This window comes from Coturnix japonica, chromosome Z (genome assembly GCF_054131305.1).
Source record: "Coturnix japonica strain WE chromosome Z, WE-NBRP24, whole genome shotgun sequence".
Classification (NCBI taxonomy): Eukaryota; Metazoa; Chordata; class Aves; order Galliformes; family Phasianidae; genus Coturnix; species Coturnix japonica.
This window is the reverse complement of record NC_140702.1, coordinates 24,854,483-24,881,714: the sequence shown is the minus strand read 5'-3', so window position 1 is coordinate 24,881,714 and position 27,232 is coordinate 24,854,483. Positions and strand designations below refer to the sequence as shown.

Below are 27,232 nucleotides of genomic sequence, written 5' to 3'. Positions count from 1 at the left end.
GAAAAAAGAAGGAAATATGACACCAAAACACCATTCTGATTGTGGCATCAGTCTCAGCATCTGGTTCACTTGAGGGAGCTCAGACACGAGTGGCTGTGAGGCCTAAGCTGTCCTGATAGCCCAGGAGGTTGCTTGCTGGACTAAAGATTCTTGCTGTTGTTGGAAAGATGATACTCATACTGATGGAGGTGAGCAGGGTTTTATCCAGATTCTGACAGATGTTTTCTCTGTGTTGTGTGCAGGATGTGTCTGATGATTAATGACTATGATTGTTGTTCTTAGAAGTTCCAGTTCAACATATGTGACTTACTAGCTGCATGTGCTAACATCAGGGTTTAAGTTCCATATTATAAGCTTACCAATTTTTATCTTCTGTGCCTATGGCTCAGCACTATTTGGAAACTAAAAACAGTAGGAAATTGTTAACAAGAGTTGTGCTACAGCTGAGAGCAGGGCTGCAAAGACAGGGTTGACAAAAGCACTGATGCTCTTGAGTGCATGTACAGAAGGACAGATAAATGTCCAGAGAATTTCAGACTTGCTGTTCATATGGCATTAGATTGTAAAGTGAGCAAAAATAGGTCCGAAACTTTTAGACGTTTGCAAGTCTGTCAAAACAGATTCTGGCTCTTGGCATCTGTGCCCAGAACATCAAATGTGGATTAAATATTGATTTCACCAGTACTTACTGAGCTTGGGGAATTCTGAACCTGTGTGTAAGTCTTTTTTTTTTTCTTTTTTTTTTTCCTTAGTATGTCTGCTAACATCATTTTCTTATCTTCATGAGTTTTATTTTAGGCTAGGTTTAAGGCATAAGCATAGGAGATCTATTCTGAAGGTCTCAGCCTCTGGCATCCTGTGTTTACATTTGTCCCTCATGACTGTGTAAAAGGGTTTGCTTGAGTCTCAGTGCAGTAATGTTTGCTGAAGTCTGTAGTTGAGAGCCGTGAACTGATCCATTCATCTCACTGATTATACAATTAAATTGTAAGACCTGCTGTGCAGAGGGATGAGAAGATGCCGTTAGAGACGAGCTTGTCAATTCAAAATATTTTTTTTTTCTCCATACTGCAAGAAGCACTGTGAACTTTTCCCTTTTACAATGAGAAGGAGGCTCCCAGCCAATTGTGTTGTTTGAGAAGAAGAGAAGGGTGCTGGTGATCCTTCAGGGGGTCAGGAAGGTTTTCTTGGTAGGCAGGAGTGCCCTGTCACCGCCCTGCTGGGAGGCAGGCAGCCCAGGCTGTGCTGGCAGTGTCGTTCCAGTCATATCCTTCTGCCCGCTAGAGGCTGTGCTCTGCTGAGAAATTTTATTAGAGTTTATATTTAACATACACGTAAGCAATTTGTGCCACAGTTCAGACTCTGTTAATATTCACAGTGAAAACCTATTATATAGCAGCACAAGCTTGATTGCTTTCATGTCTGAGCTCTTAAAAACTAAAATTCTGGGACAGCCCCAAACAGCCTGTGAAATAACATCACTTTCTGATGAGATATTTCCACTCTAGAAACATATAATGGCTTTTTGAAATGCACTCCTTAGCATAAAAAATGATCTCTCTGTTACTCGTAGACTGATGGCTATGGGCCTACTTCACCTGCTGTATAAAATATGAGTTCTTACAACACGAATGATCTGAGTTTGATTGAAGACAATAAGTCCAATTCTGAGCCTTGTTACTAAATCTGTCCATTAGGATGCTGTAATTGAAGCAATTCACAGTAATGTGCCTTTCTTAGATAGACATAACTCTTGAGACTGTAAGCGCTGAACAGGTAAACAAATTTATTTCAAAAATTGTTAGGAAGAAATGCAAAATCTTAAGTTTTGAATTGAATGGTAATGACAAAGTTAATTTCTGTGGCAGATTCACTTGAACACTGAAAGCATTTGCTTTACTTTGGGAGATAAATGTCTCTAGTTTGGAAAAATGTTTTGTTCTGGTCAAGATGGACAGGAACATTTTTGCATTTATTCTAAAAATATCAACCAGTTAGTTCTAAATACAGTATTCTTCATGTTTTGTGCAAAATGAAGAAACCTATGTAAGAGGCAAGACCAACCATGTGTTACTTGCACACTCAACATGCTGACAAGATGCAATGTCCTGAGTATTCAAGCAGTCCAGTTGTATCTATAAGCATAAATCACAAAACAGTCAATTTAAAATGTTACTAGCAAGAACTTATTCAGGAATCAGTTTGCAGAAGGAAGGAAACATGCTAATTCATTAAACTCAAAGTAACATAAATGGAAGGTAGGTTAGATGCGCTATTCTAACTGCAGTTAAGAGGTATCGTGTCCATGTTCTGCTGACATTACTGCATGTGAGGCTGTGCTGTGGCCTGCCACTCCTAGTGTGTTTTTAAAAGAAGCGTTACAGAGCACATAAACATAGAGGACACTGAGGAATTAAGTCTGGGTTATGTAAGAAGATAGGTAGCCAAGGTCTCCTGCAGCATAGACATGGTAGTGGGGACTGGCTTCATCCGATCACTCACACAGTCCATTCACTACAAGGTTACTCAGATGGTTAAACACTTCCAATTCAGTCATGTGAAAGTCATACACCCAGGTACGATGGAAGCAGCTTCAGAATATTTTTAGTGCTTATTATCTCCTTTGTGGGGGGAGTTGTTCAACTTGCAACTGCACTGAAGGACAGATTAGGAAATCAACTGAAAGTATTGAGGATTAACTAAAAATGTTATGTTTTTATTTCACATAAATATAGAAATAAATAAGAGTTATATTGTAGAGGAGGAGATGTAAAGCTGTTCCGAAAAACATGCTTGAACTGAGAATCAACATAAACAATTAATTTAAAATTCTGTAAGCAGAATTTATTGTAAGAATAACATCAGAATGAAAAAGCCAACATCAAGTAAGTTCTCCATATTCTTAGAGAATTTCAGTGGTACTTTTCAATTAATATCTTAATTGAATGCCTTATGATTTCTGTGTGTGAACCCATGTTTCAAATTTGAAGTCATTATATAAATGCTCATTAGATGTGTGATAGAAGGAAGTTAAAGCAATGTTCAGCTATTCAGTTTCTTTATTTTCTTCTTTTTGTTGCGCTTTTGAGGTTATTTAATTCTGAGCATGCATACATCTTGTGCAGGCTGGCTTAGTAATTTTGAGTTGTTGCTATGTAAAACATCAGGGCTTTTAAAGTGCAGAGGGAACTTGTGTAATTTCTTTTATAATGGACAATTCAGCATTTTGGAACTAATCCTTTATCATCTTTACTCATGTGAATGTCTTTATTGTCTTCAAGCGCCTCTTGATAGAAATAACAGATACAGTCAAGACCTCAGTGCCCTTGCTGATCGAAATCTCAGGCTTTAAAAGCTTTAAAAATACCTCAAAACGGTTCCAGCAGTATTTTTGTAACTTTCTAATTTCTATGTTTACTGACAAATACATCATTTATAGTTGCAATTTGAAGAATATGTAACTATACTCAGGAAACCATTTTGCTATGTTAAGCTTTTGGTCCCCCTCAGCCCCTGACTTTATTTCTAATAGCTACAATGAACATCTGTGTTCCTATTCACAGTCAATTTTAAAAAGCATTCCTAAGCTGGTGAACTGTAGGCTATCCTGAACTCTCTAACTGACTTATGCCTCTGAAAGCCAGGTCTGCAGGATTTGATGCTGTATAAATAATCTGAACCACTTCTCTCTTTCCTTGTTTTTGTCTACTCCAAGTCCAGGAATGTGTTCTCAAAATTACTGATTTTAAAATAATTTAAATAAAGCTACAGTCACCAAAACCACATAGAAAGTTTCAGCTTTAAATTGCAAAGCACCAGAATTTGTCATAATAAGGGTTAAAGATGTTGGAGAGGGAAAGGGGTCCAGGAGGAGCAAGCAGGGAGTTCCATTTAGTTAATTTTGCCTATAATCCCTAAGCAGTTCATGCTACCTGTTTGGATTGTCTGTTGCCAGCCAGATGTAAAAGCAGCTCTGTCCCTCCTCATCTGCATACAGTCTAAGTAGGAACTCTCGTTTGTTATTACAAAGGGATTTATTTCAATGAAGAAATGAAGCAGGGGGTTGGCAGATAAGGGCACTTAAGCCCATTGAGCATTTCAGCAAGCTTGTAGAAAATGGGCATCGAGCACGATAAGCTTTACCTTCTTTGTTAGCTGTAGAGCCCTGCTGAGAAAATACAGCATGGCCTGGCCTGTGGTCTCCTTTCATGCTTCTCTGGAAGCATCGATCCTTGGAGACAGCCTGGTCTGCAGGAGCACTACTGAGATTTCCTTCTGCTTACCTTTGAAAACAAGGACATGCTGTTCCTTGTGACATAACCAATGGTGTATGCTTTGCATTCATACGTTTGTATTTAATATTTAATATTTTTCCATATTTTGTCTCGGCTTCGGACTTGGATTTCTTTATGGCAGAGCTCCATATGTGGTAGGCAGATTTAAGTGGCTGATCAAACCGCCTGATGGCTTGATCCTTACAAAAACGTCAGTCATGCAGCTGCCTTTTGACTCTCATTCTCAGAAGTGCAGTAGGTGAGCTGACGCAATTTACTTCTTCCACCGTGCCAAAACCAGATGTGCTGCAACTGGCCTGCGCAGGGATCCTTTCCCTGTAACTCACTAGGTCATGGTAGGATGTGTGTAGCTCCAAAAATTAATGTTCTAAGCTTCAAGAAAATAAATATATATATATAGTCAAGCTTTTTTTCCTTTATACTCCTCAGCAGAGAAAGTTAGGTTTTCTTTGAGGTTGTGAAAGGAAAGAAACAACAATCAGTGTTGCATTTTTGAACAATGATGTGGTTTCAGTATTCCGTATCTGCAAAATAGGTGGCATCTTCAAAGGGGATGTGCTTGGGTGATGGCAGTTCAGGAGCTGATGTTAAGCCATGTTGGTATATTAGTTAAAGGGACTAAGAAAAGGGTGTTTACAGAAGGTTGTTCAAAGGAAGTGCATCATGTCAATTCAGAGCTATTTCTAAGTCAGATGTTCACCACAGTCCCTAAAATATTTGTGTATATATCTTGCTATGTTAAGAGTATTTCTTCAGTCTGAGAATGATGACAGGCTGTTAGTTGCTGTTATTTTTAGGTTCACAGACCAGCATCTGTTAAGTGATATGAGCAGATTGCCATAATGGATTGCATGACTCTGCAGTCCATAACTTTCAGAAGAGCAATGATAAGTTATCTTCATAAATGATCTGTTTGTATTTTACTTCAGCTGGTCCACCTGCTTCAAATACCTGATGAAAAGCATATGTGAATGTTAATGCATGTATGCCTCTACATTAAGGCAGGAGTCATTGGGTAATGTCAGAATAATGCAAAACATTAGCATATAATTCATTTTGACTGTCTCATTTGTCCTCTAATATATTTTTCTTTGTTTCGTTTCAAACATTTCGTTTAAACATTTAAACAGGTATGTTAATGTATTTTCTATAAATACATTTGTTATATCTGCCAGCCATACCATACTGCTAACAGAATTAAATAATGTTGTAGCCCTGGGGAAACTTCAGACAAAGGACATAGTCACGTAGCTTTTAGTTATGTAAAAGAAATTTTAAACAATTCTAGAAGTTTTCATGGTTTCTCATGAGCTAACCATAGTTGAATTTGTAATAAACTAAAATCCATAACATTTTATCTAAAACAGGTTCTCTGTGCAGGAAAAAAAATAAAATAAAAAAAGCCCTTATCTTTACACTATCCAAGGATTAGAAAATGATATTTTTCCCATGCCACAGAAATTTCTAGCTGTGAAGGGTTACAAGAAATCAGACCTTTAAATCTGTCACTTGTCCAGGACCAAATTATGCGGAGCTGTAATTTGGAATGGATTTTTCATCATATTTGGAAATGAAAGAATTTCTCTGGCAGTTTGAAGCTACTCAAAGACTTGAAGTTTAGTGAAAGACATAATAGTTGGGATTAAATGGCAGTCCAAAAATGACGTACTCAAGAATTCAATGGTGAATCCTATTTATTGCATGGTCATGACCACCATATTTGTGAGCATGTGAGTAAATAAGTAATCAAATCTTGGAAATGGCAGAAATATAGTGAAGATTAAAAAATAAAAATAATTAAAAAAAAATAGTCTAGGAAATGCTGTTTCCAAAAACTGGTCAGTGTTTTCTCACATACTTGTGTTAAAGTGGCTGTTTCATTGATTGCTGAAATATGGGAATGAGTTTGGAAATGGTTTCTATTACCTGTTTTCTTCCTTTGTGCTTTTTTTCAGTAAATTTGCCTTCTAAATTAACATTTTCTTTGCTTCATACCATTAATATTTTTAATTGTGTGCTGAGCTGGCCAGAGATTTTGAAGGAGTGGAAAGCTTAATCTCAAGCCTTGAAGATTTAACCGGGGACTTTGTATAAAGAGCCACTCTCAGTTGATTGTTTCTTATGCTATGGAGCTGGAATTGGAGTGTACTTTCACAAGAAATATCACAAGTACTTCATCTATCCTTTCTCACTGTCAAACTAGAGAATATCAGATAAAACCAGGTAGAAATAAATTGCTTTTAAGACTTGCAGATGCACAGACTTGCACTTAGCTCTGGTTGGAGTACTGATGATAGCAAAGTAGACAAAGTCCAGGACAGCTGCTGTAGTCTTGGGGTGTGAGGACAAAACAAGCCTTTGTATCATCCTCCTCACAGTCTTCTCGCGAGGAAAACTTCTCTCAAGACTTCTGTCAAAGCTTCACCTTGAAGCTGGTAGTCTGGTCCGGGAAATCTGTTTGTAAACAAAGCATACGAAGAACTGAGGGACAGTCTCTTGGTTTACTCCATTTACTGCCAAATTAGCTGTGGCATTTGCAATCTGTATCAACTAACCCATACAGAGAGCAATAACACAAAGTATGTTAAAAGAGTGCAGTTGTTGTTATACAGTAACACTGATTTATGGAACATGCAACAATGGTGCCTCTGGAGATGTCTGTTCTTTGCATGTGTGTTGGTGTTATCCTTGTGGCACACTTATCCTCTTCCTCCTGGAATACTTCTGTGGCCCCGCTGGAAGTGAATAGAAGGCCTCTTTTGTAAAGTAGGAAGAAACAAGCCATGAATGAGGAATTGTGAGGGAATGTGAAAGTGAGGCAGTGTGCTTTGTCACAGTTATATTCCTTCTTTCACACCTGTCACTAACTGACCAATACTTACAGTTCCAAAGAGAAAACCGTTCCTCACTCTGATATTATTTAGTTCAGTTTCTAGAGCTGCCGAAATATTACAGTGCTTCTTAAATACGCACTTGGGCTTTTTTGTTGTTGTTATTACTGCTTTTATTGTTTGGTTGTGGGCTTTGTTTGTATAAAGAACATACGCAATTGAAGCTATTTAAGCAAGACTATTGTCAACCTCGGGCATTTCTAGCAAGTCTATGAAGTAACTGTAGGACTTATTTAAGGTCTTAACTTCACTTTTAAGGAGTACTCACATTTTATTCTTTTGTGTTACACACATTTCCAGGAATGTGTGCATTTTGCCAAAAATAATTAAACCAGCTAAGTTTTCTAAAAAAAACTCTAGATTTTTCAGTCTCTTTGGAAACAGTTTTCTTGCTATGTAGAATGTGTTATTTTCTCCCTGGAACTTCGTTGCTGAATTTACCCCCGTCTCGTTTTCACACTGCACTCCATAGGCTTTCACAGGAATGGGTGAGATGAAAGAGCCCAGCTGGACTCCTGAGCTTAGCTGCACAGCAGCAATGCTGTCAGTGTCTCATAGTAATAGGCCAAACCCCAGATCCTTTCTGGGCAGGAAAAGGTAGCAGCCAGCTTTTGGTGAATGGGAAGAAGATAAAGACCTTCCTTACAAAGGCACTATGTCAAAGCTCCATCATTTGCCCTGATATATATATATTTTAAATGATCACAGTAGCATTTGAAAAAATATACGTGAAAAGAAATGGATAGCAGTTCTTTGTTCAAAATGGTGAAGCTGGCTGCCTTTTTAGAACATGGTTCAGTTTTGCAAGTGAAAAATGCTAAGATCAAATTATTATTCTTATTGCAAGTGTGGTGCCAAGGGTGATTTTGGTAAAGTAAAATAATACTGATTCTCTTTTCCTTGTCATCTACCGTTATTGAAAGCTTAATCACATTTATGTTATTATTCCTTTAGCCAGCTCAGAAGTTCAGTAAAGCTTGAAAAGCTTCATCAATATTATCAGTCAATAGGTCTGTTCATTGAAGGTAAGCATTTAAACACTGAGTAGGGTTGTTTTTCCCTTGCTAAACAGGCACAGCTGTCTTTAAAGAGCTAGCTGGGGCTAGATGTAACCTAATGAGCTACACCATGCCCTGGAAACAACAAGGCAAAGTTAAAACAGCTGCTGAAGCTGACCAGCTCATATGCTGGAGGACACATCCTCTCTGTGGAGTCACTTCATAAACCACTGTTACGAGCACACCTGTGGAAGTAGTTTGCTCTCTTTAATTGTACATAGAATAACGAAGAAGTGCCACAAGACCTAGTTTATAGACGTTGGGAGAAAGGGAGAATCATCACCTGCTTCCCTGGTGGTGTTCTTCACGGCTGCTAGTGATGCACAGGGTGGTGATGAGGCAGGTTGTGTGGGCGCTGCTGGAGCCTAGATGGGAGCAGGCTTGTCAGACTTGAGTCATGGTTTCCTGACTCTGTAATACCTTATGAAACCTCCATCTTAGCAGTTAGGTTGTGGCTGGTTTTAGAAACTCAAGCCTGTGTGCTGCAGCTCAAATTGCTTTTCTAAACAACTTTATGGCCTTAGTAACACTTAAAGCTAATTCTTTCATGGGAGACCAGGCATATGTTTGCAGCACTAAGTTGTATGCTAAAAAATGGCAACAAAGGTAGCTTTATGGAAATAACTTGGAGTGGGGAAGACTTCTTTATTTACATGATATACCATACTATCTGGCTTTTTAATTGGTGCTAATTGGTGAAGAACCTAATTTGCAATCTCTAAGCCATCCCTAGTTTACAGAGGTAGGCTTCCTGCATTGTTCAGGCTGCTGGCTCCCCAGTGCTTATTAGGCATGATCAGTACTCAGAGCTGGCCTCCAAAATGATGTGTATGCATTATGAGCGTTCCTACAGGCACCAAATGCTTGTCAGTCACTCTGACCTCCTGAGCCCCCATACAAGCCCAGCAAACAGGACATGAAGGTCTAAAGTGGTTTGGTTTGTTGTTTTTTTTTTTTCCCCTTATTTTTCAATCAAGCTTTTTGGAGTGGGGTTCTCTAATTATTTGAAAGTGTATGCAAACACTGAAGGAGAATTAGGAGCACCAAGTGGAACCTCTGCTTTTATTAGGAGACTTTTTTTACTAAATGGATGTCAGACATATTCTTTACTCTTTAGACAGTTAACCTTTCATCTCTCCTGTAGCAGAAATTCCATTCTGAGGTATGCTAATTTGCTATTTGCAGCATTCTAAAGTAGAGGGAAAATGTCATTTACAGTGCCTTCATTAAAAAGTCCTTTATCCAGATTGTACTCATTTTTTTTTTCGTTCCAGTTAGTTACATTTTATTAAATAAAAACAACCATCTATTCTCCTTTTCCTGGAATGAGGAGAAGAAAAAAAAAAACAAAACGAAACACAAATCTTAGCCATAAATGACTTTTTCTCTGGGTTGAATTCAGTATAAAAGAATCCACTGGCTCCATTTAAAGAGGGGGGATGTAAAGTTTCCCTACCATCTCCCTTCCTCCAGACTGCAGCTACAAAGACTTTCTCTACAGCTCTGCTGCTGCTATTAAATAGATGTCTTTTACCTTTAAGACTGGATGCTGGAAGGGCTAACTCTGGGAAGCAGAAGGCACTATGGGGTAAGGCTTGTGTTAAGAGTCAAAAGTTTTTTTCACCTCTCTTTTTGAAGTGGCTTTCTCTCTTTTCCCTGCTTGACATTAAGGAGTGAAGAAAGATGTTTGAGTCAGCTCTGGCTGCAGAGAAAGGTTATCCATCTACCTGAGCTGGTCAGCACAGACATAATGTCATTTCTTGAGCTAACTTGGGTCTCTCTGTATACTTTGCCATCAGTAGTTCCACAGTCACTTCACTTGCAGAGGAGAGAAAAAGCTTGTTCTCTGTAGTGTGTCATTAGTACTGGACTTGTGGTAGCATCAGGAAGGTCCGTACTGTCACCTTCTTGGTTAAGTTTCAGTTTGGGTTGAAAAAGGACAGTGGAAGGAAAATGAAACGAGACTCCTGAATCCTTGTCAGAACTGGGCACATTTGCTGCAGTGTCCATCCAAGTACTTGTGTTATCCACCAGCGTAAGTATTTTTGCAGCTGTGTGCAAATTTACAGCTGCCAGAGGTGAACTGTTGGAGTGTCCTTCTCTGAAATACTCAAAACCCACACTTTCCTGTGTGATCTTCTCCAGGGAATCTGCATTAGAAGTGGGGTTGGACTAGATGATCTCCAGAAGTCTCTTCCAAGACCTATGATTCTGTGATTCTATTTGAAGAACTTTCTGTGTGCATCAACAGTGATGCAGGATGCCAATGGGCCAAGAATGGGGCTTGCACCATGTTGCAGTGAAGGACCCTTCACAGTATGTAACAGATTCTGGAGGAGGTGTGCCTGTAGAACAGCAACTCCTGGCGCATCCTTGAGGTTGCCCATCAAGAGATTAATGTAGCAGGAACTGTGGATTATTGGTGCTCTTTTCCCCAACAGTTTCTTCACTCCTTATAAGAGGACTGATGTTCAAGGCCAGCTGTGAGCCATCTCAAGATGTTTATAATGTTGGAGCTCAGGATTTTGACTTAGGGAGGAAAGATGCATGTTCCCTGAACCACTAGGCAATTTGAATTACACTTTTAACTCCTTGTCCTCCAGCAGTATAGTTATTTTCTCCTTAATATTTTATCTTCTCATCCTCTGTTTTATAATGTTATCTTTTTTCTAACTGTTTCTGTCGGAAAGCTAAAGGCAGATTTGTGTTTTGAAAACTTTTTTTATGCAGGAATCTTTTCACTTTGTTAGGGTTGAACCTCTCGATAAATTATGGTTCTTGAGAAAAAAAAAAAAAGGATAAATATTTATTTGTGGATTTTGTGATACTACTAGATGAGGTGCACCTTTTCATTTACCACAGACAGTTAATTAAGGCAGTAGAAGTCATATGAAAGGAGAAGGAATAAAAACTCATTTTTTTTTAAACTCAAATAGTTCAGAAACAAATGTTCTGACCATTAAACAGCAGTCAATCGCTACAAAAGCATGAGGCTCATTAAGTGGGCTCAAAATATTTTGGGGGTAATTACTTCTTAATTTTGTGTTTTGTTTGTTCATTTGTGTGGGGTTTTTTTGTCTGGGGGGAGGTGGGAGTGTGTTTCCCTGACAAGGTGAGAGAATCTCTCTTGTTTGGGGTTGTTTTTGTGAGCAGTTGGAGGCGCTCAGCTCAGCTCAGCTCTCAGGCAAATTAGTGGAGCCCTTCACATCTGAGAGGTCATTCCACTGTACCTTGGCTTTGTATGCAGCTAAGTGAAAAATTAAAGCTTTGTAAATGAATTCAGTTTGGGGTGCCGGTATGCTGTTTTGTCTGCTTACCCTGGGAATAGAAAGGATGAAGGGGGAAGGAGAAATAATAATGGGTAAAACAGTAACCTTTTCTTCTTCTCCCAGACATTCTCGTAGGCAAAGAAAAACACACAAATGACTCCTTGCCTATCATATACTTAGTAGACATTTTGTTAAGATGGATCTTTGTGCATTCCTAGGAGGAGACTCCAATTTGTATTTAGTCTGAAGTACTTGGCAGGAGGGGGGTGGTGTGGGGGATCATGCCAGAAGCTCTGTGCAGTGGTCCTCCTTTGTTTAGGTCTGGAAGACTGTCTCAATTCAGGCTTCAACAGGGGGATGTTTCCAAACAGTTTTGGGGAAAGCAGAAGGATTATTATTTTCTTTAATGATGTGGCAAAACATGCAGCTTAAACCAGGAAATTAGGAACAGAATGACCCAGTGAATGTGATAGTCACAGAAAAAGCTTTTTTTGGCTTTTCTGTTATTTTGTTGGTTGGTTCACTACGTGCAGTGTGAGATGTGCTATTTTTTCTCCCTCTTTGGTACAGGCAGGTTTTGTTTTGTTTTGGGGGGGTATTTTTTTATGTTTGCTGCAGATGTTCAGGAAACTAATTTCAAGGCTTGCACCTGTGTGACACTGACCTAGGTCTGCCTTGCCACATCCTGCTTTTATTCTTCTGCACAGATCAATTTGCAGTTTATTCCTCATCCCTCTCTCTTTTGTCCACAGAAACATCCGTCAACCCCTTCCTCCCCCTCCAAAGGCCCTCACTGGAGGGCAGACCACTCATTTCGCTGTCTTGTGGCTGCTCTGGCAGAGGAATGGAGGCCAAATTTCTGTCAGGTCAAGGTGCCATCTATTAAGACAGTGTTCACATTTTCATTATGAGACCCTGTTTGAGGGATTTATAACTTGGCTGTACAAATTTGCTGCAGGCTGAACTTGTCATATATAGTTTCATCTGGGGAGGTTGTTACTGGTCTCTCTCAGATTCTCAGTCAAAACCTCTGCTTCTCCCCCCACCAGGAGATGGAGACAGTAGCTTTGCTGGAAAGCATCTTCGGTTTGTTTTTTGCTTTGTTTATGGGCATCCATGGGGTTTCAGATGTGCTAATGCTTTTAGTTAAGACTATATATATTTTGGCAGGCTTTCACAGCCTTCCTAAAGCCCGAAATCAAACTGCTGCTGCTAGCTTCCTCCTCCTGTTTTTATACTGCATATAACCTGAGTCTAAATTTCCTTTATTTCACATTTGTGTCTAGATAATAAAGAAGGAAAAGTAAAGCCTCCACATGAGGTTTGCTGCATGACATTGGTGAAGCAAGATGGCTGCCGTGCGGCTCAGAAGCCTTTGCAGAAGCAAGGTGGTTATGGCTGGAAGCTCCTGCCTGCTGCTTCCTGCCATTGCGTGGAGGGCTTTGGGGAGGACATCATCTCCTCTTCCAGGCACAGCTGATGCAGCCCCTAAAGCCCTGCAGCACATTGCACATACACTGTGCTTTTACGAGGCAGCCTGGTTTTGCGGCAGGCCAAAGAGAGGAGCCAGGCTTAGGGACTAAGGCGGGATGGGAGGGAACAAACACCTCCACTGCGCTCCTCTGTGTGTTTTCTGTGGATCCAGCTACTGTGTGAAAGCTTGGGGAGAGAGCAAGGGGAGATCTGAATCACTAGAAAATTCTTGGCTGATCCCACAATTAACCAAAGATTGGTGTCTCATTAGGGAGCCCCTTATCTTAAACACCAGCTATTGGCGCCTTAAAAATGGTCAAAGGAAAACCTCCGCACACTTAATGCAGGAGTTGTCCTTTTGAACTTGCCAGAGGCTGTATGTGTTGCTGGCAGATCCTCCTACCGGCAATATGATAATACTCTAGTGACAATTCTCCTTTTACAAGTTGGCAGATTTTCTGTGATCAGCAGTGGAGAGCCTCTAGTGGAAGCACTCCAAGATGAGGAGTCTCCATATCCAAGACTACTAAACCAAGCTATAATTCCCAGATAAGAAGCTTTGCCGCTTTAATAGCTTTCTCCAATAGGAGGCTTTTGAATAAGTCACTTTGTGGTGGTTTTATTTTTTGTTTCTGTGTATTGGCATACATTTCTGTCACAAATTCAAAGCTGCTGTTAATGGTTACATGGGCTTACTAAACTTTCAGATTTACAAAGTTAAGAAGAAATTATTCAAAGCTAAGTTTAGTGAACACCACAAAGAACACTTTAATTTCCTTTTTTAACTTAGGAACAAGATCCACCTAGGGCTCAGTTATGGAACAACTGTGTCATCTAGAATTTGTAATCAAGTAGATGGATGGTATGGTTTGCATTTACAAATTACACATTCTGTAGTTGGATTTTGGACAAGATCTGCAATTTATACACAATACATCTCAGGCAGATACATGTAAGATTGAAGTTTTTACTTTATTGCCTTCCCCCCCCCCCCCCCCCCCAAGTGAGTGGTGAGAGTTTTATCTTGGTCTTTCAGTTCTTACCACCTTTCATTAAATTTATATGGTGATGATGCTTCTAAAGAGGAGCACATCAGCTTGCAGAGTCTTCTCTGAGCCTAAGTGTTCACCAGTTCTCTTCATGCATACAATTTTTATTTTTTTTTCTAAAACTGAATCATTAATGCTAGTTACAAAATACATTTGGTAAATGTAGGAAATGTTATACAGCTATTAATATACTTCCAGATCCATAACAGTAAACTCTCAAGGAAGATGCACTTCTCAGCGTTATGTTCTCATATTCTAAAATACGTCTGTTTGCATTACTGTAGCATTCCTCTAGGATTTTCCTTCTGGTTCCTTTTCATTTATTTGAACATCATTTTACTGGCTATTAACATAGTGACGACACTTGATAATTTTAGTTAGGTTTATAGAAATCTTTTTGCTTCTACACGGAGGTGTGTATTATCTCAAGCTGCAGCTAAATTTGGCCATGTATTGTGTGTAAATAGTGGGTGAGTATTCTGCAGCTGTTCTGTGGTTCTGTTCCCGAGTAACTTCTCATTACCCAGCTTGAGCTCCCCAGAAAGCTGTGAGGCGACAGTCTAGGAACTACTCCAGGAAGTAGCTCCTCTTCCAGAGCTCACTGGGAGGTACAGGCTGTGCCCGTGATATTAACAAGGGAGCATGGGCTGTGTGGGGCATGCAGATCACCTTTTCTGTCAAAATACTATAGCATATTCTGCACTTCCCATTATAAACTGATAAATATTTACAATCACCTAAATAATAACATTCAGATCTTGACTTTTATTTAAAGGCTAAATATCTATAGCTGCTTTTTAAAAAATGAGCTTATGAAAGAAAAAATAGTCCCATGCTAACTATTTCTTGTGATTTTAAATGTGTTTCCAAACGACAGTAAATACTTAGATCAAAGTCAGTATTTGCAATGTAGCAAAACTGAAGAATGTAGCTCTGATCTTGGCAAGGACTAAAAAGGCTTTTTTATTTTTATTTTTATTTTTTTTTTATTTTTAATATATATATATCTATAGTTGCAGCAGAGATTTCTGTGCAGATACGAGTACCATCTATATGTAGTAGATTGTAATCTGTAGATACAACCCTGAAGGAAAGTTTCAGATCCATAGTGGTAGTAAGCCCAGTGATCTACATGATTGACAGCTCAAGGAGCTCTTGATGGCAAGCATTCAGTGTTAAAAAGGCATTAAGCAAGTGACTGCAGAAGTAGTTCTGCTAACTTTGAGGCTTATATTGTGATGTGCTATCCAACCCTGAAACTTTTTTCCTGAGTTACAGCTCCATGGTGTGAAGGGTTTTGGCAGATCGGATGGTTTTAGGTCTTGTGTCATAGCCTCTGGCTGACTGCTGAGATCTCCCTGTAGTAATGCATTTGTTATTCTCAGTTGTGCTGACAGCTTGCACACTGGGAAATTTATCAAGGGATTGATCAAGATCAGAAATAACTTTGTTGTGGGCCATCTATTGTTGTTTCAGACAGATCATTTCACTTATCTGGCTCCACCTCACAGCTCTAAATGCAGTTATTTTAGTACAATTCTTGGGGCAGTATTACTGCCTTGAGGCAGAAGTTTGGGAATTCCTGTAGCTGAACAACAGTGCTGGAAACCCTGTGTTGCTGAGAATCTACAACCTCAAGAAGTTGTATTCATTGTGTATAAATAGCTAAAGTTTTACAAGGTAAATGGATGCACTTGTTTCAAAGCTGACTAGAAGAAATAATCTTTTAATGGATTTTTTTACTGTTTAAGTTTTACCATCTGAAGGCAGATGGATCATGTGTAGTGGAACAACACTGCCTGCATTCCATATGAGTGTTTCACAGCAACGGAACTTCACTAATACATCACCTTCAGCAGTGACACTTATGACTTTGGTATTCCATTTATATTGTCACCTGACCATTTGCCCTTTGAGTGATAAAATTTATATGTAACAAAGTGTTCAGCCTTTCCTGTTTTTACAAGTGAAATCTGTCCTGTCACCAATGCATGCATACTCACTGTTCTGCATGCAAAAAACTGCACTTTTGGGTGCAGTGCATGCAGCATAGCCATGTGTTCAAATGATTGTCCAACTAGGTTATTCAGTGGAGAAGAACAGGCCAAGATGGTGACCTCAGTGCTCTCTGCAGCTCTCTGAGGAAGGGAAGCAGAGGGAAATAGTGGGCTCTGCTCCTGGGAGCTGATGGCAGGACACCAAAGTAGCACAAAGCTGCTGCAGTGGGGTTTCAGACTGGGCATTTGGAAATATTCCTTTACCGTGAGGGTGGTCAAATATTGGAACAGGCTTCCTAGAGAGATGCAGATGCCTCATGCCTGTGAGTTTTCTGGAGGCATTTGGATAATGCCATCAATATGCTTTAAGATTTGGTCAGCCCTGAAGTAATCGGGCACTTGGATCTAATATCTCCAAGGATCTCTTTGAGCTGAACTAAAGTAAACTAAACAAAACTATCCTGTTACTAAAAGATGCTCTGGAGGCCAGATTAGGCTGTTAAAATAAAATAAAATAAAATAAAATAAAATAAAATAAAATAAAATAAAATAAAATAAAATAAAATAAAATAAAATAAAATAAAATAAAATAAAATAAGGAAAATACAACAACAAAACACCCAACCTCTTTTGTATACAGTAGTTCTACAAGAAGTTAGCATATTTTAAATCTTATTTTTGTCATTAGAGTCAGCAGATAGCTCTTAATTCTTTAATAAGAAGATAGGTTGTCTAACAAATTGGTGTTTTATAAACTTGTTTTAAACTCATTTCAGAACATATGTCTTATTCACAGTGAAAGTAAATTCAAATTCAGATATTAAATCTTGTTGCAGAACTTGCATTTGAAATTAATACTTTTTTTTTTTTTTTCTCCTTCTACTTGGAATTGCTATTAGTAAATTGTAACAGGGCATGATTCCAATCTTAAATGTTGCATTAAACAAAACAGCAAATAACTTGAAGGTAATGATGCTTTCAAGGCATATACATATCCAATTCTGTGTTACAACGTAGTTTTCTGTCTTGGTAAAGGCTTTTTCAATTTTAATAGTAGTCTTTATTTTCTTAATGGAGTAAAAAGTCAACATATTGAAATATTCATGAGGTGGAGGTGTTGAAAGTGTGGATTTTTGCATTAAAATATTTTTAACAGAGTATATCTTGAGGGAAAAAGAGGACTGTAGGAGGTAAATGACTTAATTAGGATGCAGCTAAAAAATTCCCCCAAATAGACATCTATTGTATAAGCTGAGACAATAAGCAGCATGCGTATAAATATGCAACTTCAGGGCAGAGTTGATTTTCACTGACAGCTTCACATCATTATTTTGGAATATGTTCATATTAACACTCTCTGTACCACCCAAGTTTCCCATTCAGCCTAGATTCAGCAAAAGCCTGTAATTCTATTTGTTTTGGGTAAATTTAGCAAGCTGCTCCTGATTACACCTTAGCCTGGGACCATCTGTTGATTGTGAGTCTCTCAATGGAGTCGTTCCTGCAGGCAATGAATGGGAAAAGGAGTGGAGCACCAATGCTATTAGTAAGCAGATGCATGCTATCAGTGAACGTCCTTCCCGCCTTTCAAGCTGCCAGCCTCTCAGTATTGATGGAGTGTCATATGCCTGCAAGCTATTGCCGCCGAAGGCAAGGAGAAGTGCTCTCACAAGGCCCATTCATCAAGTATTTCTGCTGGGGTTTGATGGAGAGGAATTCTGAAGGCACAGTTTTGTATGCAAAGAGAAGAAAAGGCCTAATTCTTCCTTGCATTTGTCCAACATTGGCATGACCATGCGTGTGCTTTCCAGCAGTAGCTGTCAAAAGGCTGCCATCGCAAATAACAGGATACAGCTGTTACTCATAACAAGATGAGTAAACCCCAAAGTGTCAGGGTTAGGTTATTTTAATTTCATTTCCAGTTCTGAGATCCCTGCCACTTAATTTATTTCCGACGAAAAAGGTGCTGGATGAAATACAGGGGGATTGTGTATAGGAAATCAATTCTTTGCATGCTGGAGAGTTTGTAAATGATTGTTGATATTAATGCTGTTAAAGGTGCTGCACGTATGTCCACTACTTCTGTTTCATTTTGGTTTTGTGGGTTTTTTGGGGTTTTTTTTGCTTTTTGGCTTTTGTTTTTGTTTGTTTTTAATTGCTTGCTTGCCTGTTCATCTTTTCACCTTCAGTCTTCTGAAAGCAGCAGCTTTCTTTTGCAGGGAGCCTCGGAAGACAGTTTGTGTGAGATAGCATGAGCTGCTTCATCCTCTGTCTTAAAACAATTGGAGTAGAGAGGTAGACAGACAACGTGTGATGGAGTGGATAATGAGTTGTCTGTTTAACTCTGGGAAGCCTGAACAAGATCAGTGGAGTGAAATGACTGGTTTACAGTTTGATGGTAAGTGGTGTATAGCTCTCTTCAGACAACCAGCGGTGTGCTGCTCACTGGTGTTAGCAGCTTCATTTAAATCTCCTTTCTGAGTCAGTGCAGGTGGAAAGAGAATTTACTTGTCCAGACAGTTTTAATCACGCTTGGATAACAGGGTTTGTTGTGAAGGCTTCACTTGATGTACAGTTTCTGCTGATGAACCACACAACGTGGGTGCTTTCCATCAGCTCTCAACTTTTGCAAACCGGGAAAGGTAGAATACAAGTACTAAATTGTGTATTCATCAAAATCTTCTTGTATCATACCTACCATATATGTTTCAAATCCAGATATTCTGCTTGAAGTAAAGGGAAGGTACTGAGAGTTACTAAATCTTATGCTGCTGACAGAAGTTCCTGAAATCCTGAATTAACAATTTAATGAAAGTATATTTGATTTCCTTCTATGACAAAATGTTTTGACTGCATATTCAATTTGAAATAGATGGCTAAGAAGTTAAGATTGCTGATCTGTATTCAGTATTGCCTGTCAGTAGCTCAGTGTTAAGCATATTCCCTTCTTAAAGGGGAAGAAGAAATGAAAGTAGAGTATTTGAATAGCCTGAGTTGGTCCTATTTATAATGCTGAAATTTAACAAATGCAAGATGTAATCTTTAGTGATGGTTGCAGTAATCCTGTAGATGGGTGCAAATTCTGACACTTTGCGTCACTGATCAGACTAGTATACTGGAGGTAGGCCTCTCAGCAAAGTGATCTATTTGGTAGATTATATTGCAGATGGATTACCGATCATCTTCCCTTTTATATCTCAAGGGAATAAGAGAAGTCAAATTTTCATTGATTCGGCTTTTTTACTTACTCATTTTGGATACTGTATTTTTCTTGTGCAGCTGTTCGCTGACTCCAGTCTGAGGCATTTGTGGGTGTGCCTGTTAGTGGGGTTCATATTTCCCCAAAAGCTCACTCTGCTTCCTTTGAAGTTAACATAAAAAAACTCTCTTATTTTTAGATGGAGATTGGCTTGAGCTCTTTGTAGATTTATCTGTGGCATTTCAGGTCAGTTCTGTTGAATAAGCCCCATGATATGGTGCTCAGTAGTTTCCTTGAGGAATTCCATAGGTGATAGTCTAAGTCATGGAACCATATGAACAAATTTGTTCACCAGGCCATGCTTGAAAAATCTCTAACCCGCATCAAAAGGAATTGTTTTTTTTCCAGGTCATGGCAGCTGACTGTTCATGAGAGAATTTCAGTAGCACTCTGTTCCACTGCTGCATCTGGTTTGGCGATGCATGAGGAACAATTCAGTCTTCATTTCTTGATATGATGGTGTCAAGGCTGCATGGTACAGCATGCCCTTACCTTGACATACTTAAAGATCATGATTGCTTCTGAAATTCTATTCGAGACTATTGACTATTCAACACAGTGTGAAACAGTAAACATACAATGCTTGTGTTGTTGACCTTAAACATGGGTGAAGGTGTAGCACACTTTATTTCATCTTTTATGCTTGGCAGTATGATACAGAAGAGGAAAGAGAACGACTTTTGATAATGTAACTAAACAATAGTAGTGTAAACCCATTGTTTTAGCATATCTCTTGATGAGTTCTGTTGAATGAAATGGCAGTATACAAGGAGGACTTCAGGGCTCTTGATTGAATGGGACAATAAAGTTAAATGACATCCTGCTATTTTCATCTTAATGGAAATGCACTGTAGAAGTGACAAGATGTATTCTGTACGAAGTTAGAAATGATAATCTTTTTTTTCCTCCTCTATTCCCCTATGTGGCTGTTTTTCAAAGAACTCAAAGCAAAACAAGGCTCAAATAGCAGACTACTTGTTTATGGTGAGCTGTTACAATTGGGAGGAGATAATGTCAACATCTGCTGATGAGACTTTGCAGCCTGGGTCAGGCTGCAAAAGTGTGGCATTTGGATTAGGGAAAAAAAAAGACTCTAGTCAGTGAGCTGCCACAGAGCCAAGTCACAGCTGCCTTGAAGCTATTGATCACTGTGATGTCACTGGGTAAATTAGCTCTACCAGAATGGCTGCAGAGCACCACAGAATTGAGTCGGTGACCTGTTTTTGTTTATTTAGTTTTATCCAGATACTGTGTTTGTTTTACCTGCTTTGTGATCAGTTTGTCATTCCGTGCTTGGAAGATTGATCCATCCGTGTGTGTAATACTTCCACCTTAGGGCATTTATATCTTTTCTCCCTGGCTGCAGTAAAGCATTACAATAAAACGGCTTACACTGACAGGGAGAAGGGGAATTTGGAAGAAATAAACTCTCCATTATGATGGCTTTAATTAAAAACAAAAAATATTTTATTCTAGCATAATCATTGATACTTCTATATGTAGCCTTTGTCTGGGTTAAAACTTTGGTCAGGCATGTGCTTCAGGCATTAGGATTATGGGCTTATTCATTATTGCCTGTACCTGTTAGTTTCAAAAGATGATGATCACAGCTTTAGGGTGACAGTATGTCAGGATTTTTTTTATGCCACAAATGGCACAAAGCAAGGGTTATGTAAACATGTGAAGAAATGCCTCCAAATAAAAGAAGTACAAACAAGTGCTGATAGAAAATAAGCAAAATGGGTTGTGTTTGCTTGCTGAAATTCATCTGCTGCTTGCACATGTAGTATATACATATATAACATGAATTAGCTGGTTACATCAGGGTGCGCCCTCTTGGTATTCTCCTTGGCCCAATGTAAGTGAATAGTAATGAGTGAGAGACAAAATCACCAGTGGCTTGTGATTTTTCCATTGGATTTACAGGATGATTAGCTCTGCACTGTTTCATTTCAGCAAGTATTCTAAAGTAGAACTTTTATTATTATTTATTTAGAGTAGATCTGATCATTAAGCTTGTTACAGAGCTCAGAGACTGTAGTTATGATCTAGAAAAATCATTACAAAGCTGGACAGGCTGTATTATCTGTGGAGCTGTATTATCTGTGGAGCAACTGACAAGCCTGATCTGATCTGTTCTTTGTGTTTTTTACTGTGGTAACATAATTCAAATATACTAGCAGGAAAAACAAAAAACAGCAACAGCCCTCCCTTCCCAAGTTGCCTGAACAAAGCGCATGAAGGACAGAGGGAAAAGAATAAGCCATTAGAAAAGTGGCATATTTCTATTGTAATTGCCACTGCTTCTTAGACTGCTCTGTGACAGTAGTTGGAAATGGCATTTTCATACTCATGCTGTCTTACTGGCATATGTGTGCAAGCAGCTTCCTTTGCAAGGGCTACTCTACAGTATCATACTTGATTATGGCATTCTGACTGAGTAAACCTGGACTTCTGAGAAGAAACATTATAACATTCCTTATCTTGAAAAGCTTCTCAGTGGGGGACCTCAGAAGTGGAACTGAATTATCCTTGCAGGATAAAACCCTTTTGAATGTAATTTTTTTTTCTTTTTTTTCTTTTTTTTCTTTTTTTTCTTTTTCCCCTAGGACTCCTCTATTTGAATGCTCTTAGATTACAGTAGGTGTGTCCTATAGGTGGCTCTTTTGGAACAGCTATTCCACTTCAAATTCATAGCCTGTCATATTTGGGAATAACTTTTCCTTGTAGACAAGACCCAAGGAGACAGAAGCAGCTGCTCAGTTTACCCATGCGATTAGGAAGATACTTCTTTGATTGCAGAATTCTTCATGCAGGACAGACATTTTTCAAGTATTGATCCGGGGGCATAGAGGAGAACTCCTAAGCTCTAAGTGTAATCATCTGAAACAGAGCTTTCTGTGAATCCACGGATTCTCTTTTTTCCCCTTGAAATCTGCCTCACTGAATAAGCTGGGATAGGCATGGTGTACCCAGTTCTTCAATAGAGAAATTCAGTGAGAATTTTACCCAAAGATTATGAATTAATTTCAGGAGTTACTGGTAAAGAAATCGTATGGAAACTCAGTTTGAATTGCTTAAAAAAAAATATATCTAAAATCAGTAGTGTATTCTGCTAAATATGAGCAGTTTTATAGTTGATCCATTTTTGGATCTCTTTTAGGCTCTTAAGCATCTAATGCAGGGTTTTAACAAAAGAAATGTTCTGGAGAATTCAGAGTAGTAGTGAGATAAAAACCTCTTTTAAACAATGCGTATCAGGATTTAGAAGAAGAGCAATTGATGTTGCTAGAGTTTGTCTATGTGCGAAATGTATTTGATATAAAACCTTCTAAATTTAGACTATTCAAGAAAACTTAGCTGATTTTATAGGCAGAGGATTCACACTTTCCATTCTCTTGGTGTAGCCTTGGAGTGGCTACAAGTGACTGCAGTGCATGTCTTTAATACAGAATAAGGCAGATGAGTTTCATTGCTCTTTTTGTTGTTGTTCTGGTAGCAGTCTAAGCCATACTAAAAAATAAAAAAACAACCTCCAAAAATCCATACACTTCTGTTCTGAAGGTCTTTGTGCAGGCTGTGAGATAGGCGTAGTTTTAGGATTAGTCATTTACAAATTCTTCTCTAATTTTGTGCGTAGTAAATTTGGGCTTTTGAAGAAATTACTGTGTAGCAGAAATCTTAATAAACCAATGAAAGAAAGAAGCAGTGCTTGATATCAGAAAATTAGACCCTTCCAAACATGGTGTGGGTTGTCATTCATTTTTATTCTTATTCTGTTGCTTTATTTCTGTTCCACTATGTTTTCCACCCGCAGCTGTGATAGGTCCCCAAAATGGATTGGCTTAGTAGGCTGACAAAAAAGAACTTTGATGGGGAGATGATGGGATGTGGGTACTGGAGTCCAATTGACCACAATACTCTGCTGCTGATTCCTTCAATTTTTCTTATCCATTGTTCACTGAAGTTCACAAATCTGTAGATAGGGTAGCTCTTCAAGGAGAAGAAAGAGAGAGAAAGCATTTGTTTTGGCCTTTATCAGTTTACTCTACAGAGCACTTTGTTCTAAAAGATAAGAAAACTTTCATATTCTGACCACAACAACAGCAAAAAATTAATAGAAATAATAGTTCCAAATGATACTTTCCCATTATCAATTTGTTACTCCTTGTTATCATGTTTACTTTCATTTCTAAATGTCCAGTGAACAGCTACCTTAGTTAACCCCTTTTTTCACTGAGGGTGGTGTTAGGACCTGCCCTGTTCCTGCTCTCATTTGTATTTGCTTCATTTCGTTTGCAGCTCTGCTGTCAGATCAGAGCCTTGTCTTAGGAGAAGAGTGCATGAGAGCAAAGCCAAGAGATTCCTGTTTTGGACCTGCGATTATGGTGGTACTTAAGTAGTTGAGGAGAAATTGCAGTGCTTTATGAAGATTAATTATGATTCTCTGTGCACCGATGGTTTCAAATAAGAGTACTTACCTAGCTTTTTTTTTTTTTTGTCACTGTTGTTGAAAAATAATGATTATAGTGATCATGTAATCTTCCTTTTTCACAAGATGAGATGATGCTTGTGGTAGTGTAGGGGCACTTGGAATGATGAGTGGTGGAAGGATGTAATTAACAAGCAGTTAGGTAATTTATTAATTTACCACATAGAGAACTCTGTAACTCTGTTGAGAGTTGAGATACTTTTCTTTAGCAGGGCTGTTGGAGTACTTAGGTTCTAGAAATGCACTACAGAAAAGAAAGTGTAAGCAAGCCAGCTGGCCATTTTCACCATTTGTTTTTCATGTTGTGGCTGCTTCTTTATTGTTTTGTTGCCTCTTCGCATAGTTGTCTAAGTTGTGCTTATTTAATAAACACAGCTGCAGTTGGAATGAATAGCGTGTCTTCTTTGCTGTTGAATCTTACTTTAGTACATCAGGTCAACTTGTCTTCAGTTTTGTAAGCACAACCCAAGACAGAGCAGAGCTGATTTTTTTTCTGTCACTTATCAGGGGTAACAAAGTTCTTGTGTTTATTTCACAGGCGCTTTTTGTTCTGTCCAGTGCACATGCATGTTGGCAGTAAAAATGCATGGGTGTTTCCATGGCTAAATTTTCATTTTCCCAGCTATTTCTTTGCATTGCTGATGGTAGAGATATAAGAATCGCCTCTTCCCTTCTAATTACATGACTGACTTTGAGAAGAAATGGCTTTTCGATATCTATGCTACTCAGGTCTTCTTCAAAAGTCATTTAAAACCACAGAAAAATACAAAAAATGGATTTATTTATTTATTTATTTATTTCCAGTGCTGTCTTTAAGCTGACTCACACAGTAAGCCCAAATACTTTTTTTCTGTATCATTAGCATGACTGTGACTGTGATGATCCAGGTAACAGGAAAGGTAACTTTGAAAAAGAAATTGAATTGTGAGTATTCTGACTTATTCTCAGCAGAATATGCTTATTAGGCACTTTCAAAACAAATTTCTTTGTCAGCTCTCAACCACATGTATGAGATATGGTTCATATTCAGTTGTACACCAAATACAATGAGAGAGTCAGAATATCAGAGGCAAGTTAAATTGTTCCAAGTCATATCGTTATGTGAAGAAGATAAAATATTAGAGCATCCTTCATCAAAACGACCAGTAAGAACAAGTAAGCAGCAATTTCACATGCCAAGGTGCTTACTTTTCTGTATTACTTATTCTCAAACAAGAAGGGGAAAAAGTAAAGTCTCATTTTGGTATTTCATATTGCAGAAGAAATTAGCAAAATTATTATTTCAGACTTTTTCTAGTTAAGTATGTAAGAGCTGAATTAGGCACCATAGGATGCCTGGTGTTGTATGCCACTGAAACGTATCCTAGCTCAATTCACAGAATACACCTGACTTCTCTTATATGAAAAAGGGTAAGTTTTAGTAGAATTACATCCATGTGTAAATTCAGACTGGATTAAGGTGGGAGAGGTGGGAGCCTCTCCTGAAGCTGAGCAGAGTGAAGTAGTCTTGCAGTGCCAGCGGGAACATCTCCCGGGAAGGGCAAGTAGAGCTTGTAGCACTTGCTCTTTCACAGAGAGGTGTGTGTGTAGTGGTGTGTGATGAGAAGTTATTTCCTGATGGAATTCTCACTATAACACATCGGCTGTAGCACAAAGCTATGCAGGGACTTTTCTAGGGAGAAACTGTATTGTTTTGTTGGTTTATTTTCTTCTTTCTTTCTTTTTTTTCCTTCTTTTATATTTATTTAAGTGAAAACAAGCCTGAAATCTTTGATGCTCTACATCATTCAATATACTTGCATTTCCCAACTTTGTGTGCTGAATGAGATTGGATACAACAGCTTTGGGTGGAAGCATCTCTTAGAGTAACTCATCTCTTTGGAATAAGATTTCTGTACTGCTGCGTTTTTAGGCCTCTCTGTGATTTTTAATGAGGTCAGAATCCTGAAGCAGACCGTAAGACAGATAAGGAAGTGTTAGCAGTGTCTGCTTTGTTAAAAAGATGCTGCTGTGGGAGAGTTCCAGGTAAACTGCATGCACTATAATTTATGAAGCATGATAGCAGGTGCAGCTGCAGTAAGTAGTCATCAGGTATACAGTTTGTGTCTTGGAAAAAAACAGAAGGTGGAAAAAAAATCAAGAAACTGTAGTATGACATCATATAGATAGAATATGGCCAAATTTTTGCTAGTGATTTAAACAAAAACAACAAAAGTCATTCAAGTGAGCTTGAATGGTATTCTTACACAATCTAAAAGTAAGTAGGTTGAAGGGTTGCATTTAAAAGGAGCAATGTATGGTAGACTTCTGTTGAATGGCATTTTAATGAGAATTTTTACTTGTAGACTTTAACTAAAAAGAAAGAAGAATATGAGTGATCCTCTAGATTTGCATGTATGTTTTCTAGTCATTGTAAATCATGTAGTAATTTATTTTTTAATAAAAATCTTATCAGGAGTATGACAGGATGAAAACAAAACATGAAATATTGCATAAGAATATTTCATCCCCTTGAATGCATTTAGTATGACACTTCATAACATTTTGTCAATCATGCTAATAGGTTTGGGGGGGGAAAAAGAAGTTAAAAGAGTTGTCTAGGAAGATGAGCCTATGGAGACTTGACTTTTCTGCTGCAGAATGAATTTTCCTGCTGACTAGAAAAATATTCTTGCCAAACTGGTCTTATCCAGTGTTAGCTGATGCAGTTAATTCTCATAAGAAGTACTGCAAACATTAAAAAAAAATAAATAAAAACTGTGTTTCATGAGCTCCCATGGGCTACAAGCACTGTTGTTTCCAGGAAGAAAACTATTCTCTTCCCTCGAGGACTAGCAATTACAACTTTCTGAAGCATGTTGGGATACACTGATAGGTTGTATTAAGAATAACAGCAATTCTGCTTTATATGTTACTGAGGATTAATGTTATGTTGAAAGAATGCATGCTTTGTGCTTTAAACAAGAGCTGGAAAATGAGAACAGACATTCTTCATCCTTCTCCAAACTTCATTAAATTAATCTGAAAGTAAACCATGAAATGGAAGAAAGAAATGGGAAAAGCTTGTAATTTTTTTTTTGTTTGTTTGTTTAATTTATTTTATTTCCTTCCCTCACTTCTCCCCCTCCCCCAGACACAAATAAAGGGTTAAAGATTCATTTGCTTTTACACCCTTGTTACTTTTCATTATCAGTTTTTCCCAATTGCTTACTGGTCTGCATCAAGTAGAAGAACATGCATATATTTAACTCTAAATTTTGTTTGAGGTCTGGATGTATTGTTAAAGAGCAAATGTATTTTTTTTTATTTTGTTTTAATCAAAACTCATAGTTTTAATCTCGTAGTCCAGGATATAAATTGAAGATTAGTGGAAGTTAATGTAGCATTAATATTTTTCATGCTTTAAACTCATTTACAAAGTTTGCTCCTGCAACCTTTCAGGCATTCAA

The 27,232-nt window shown here is 38.3% G+C and overlaps 1 protein-coding gene across 3 annotated transcripts in view; it reads left to right on the top strand.

Annotated features, from left to right (window-relative positions):
• EFNA5 (ephrin A5) overlaps nucleotides 1–27,232 on the top strand; it is a 207,108-nt gene that overhangs the window by 101,360 nt on the left and 78,516 nt on the right. The window contains exon 1 of one of the 3 annotated variants that reach the window (XM_085528836.1): nucleotides 9,678–9,832. The exons of the other annotated variants lie outside the window; for them this stretch is intronic. Within the exon in view, the coding sequence (XP_085384962.1) occupies nucleotides 9,828–9,832 (5 nt within the window). The 5' untranslated portion in view covers nucleotides 9,678–9,827. Of the gene's footprint in view, nucleotides 1–9,677; nucleotides 9,833–27,232 lie in introns of those variants that run through there. 3 annotated transcript variants of the gene reach the window in all.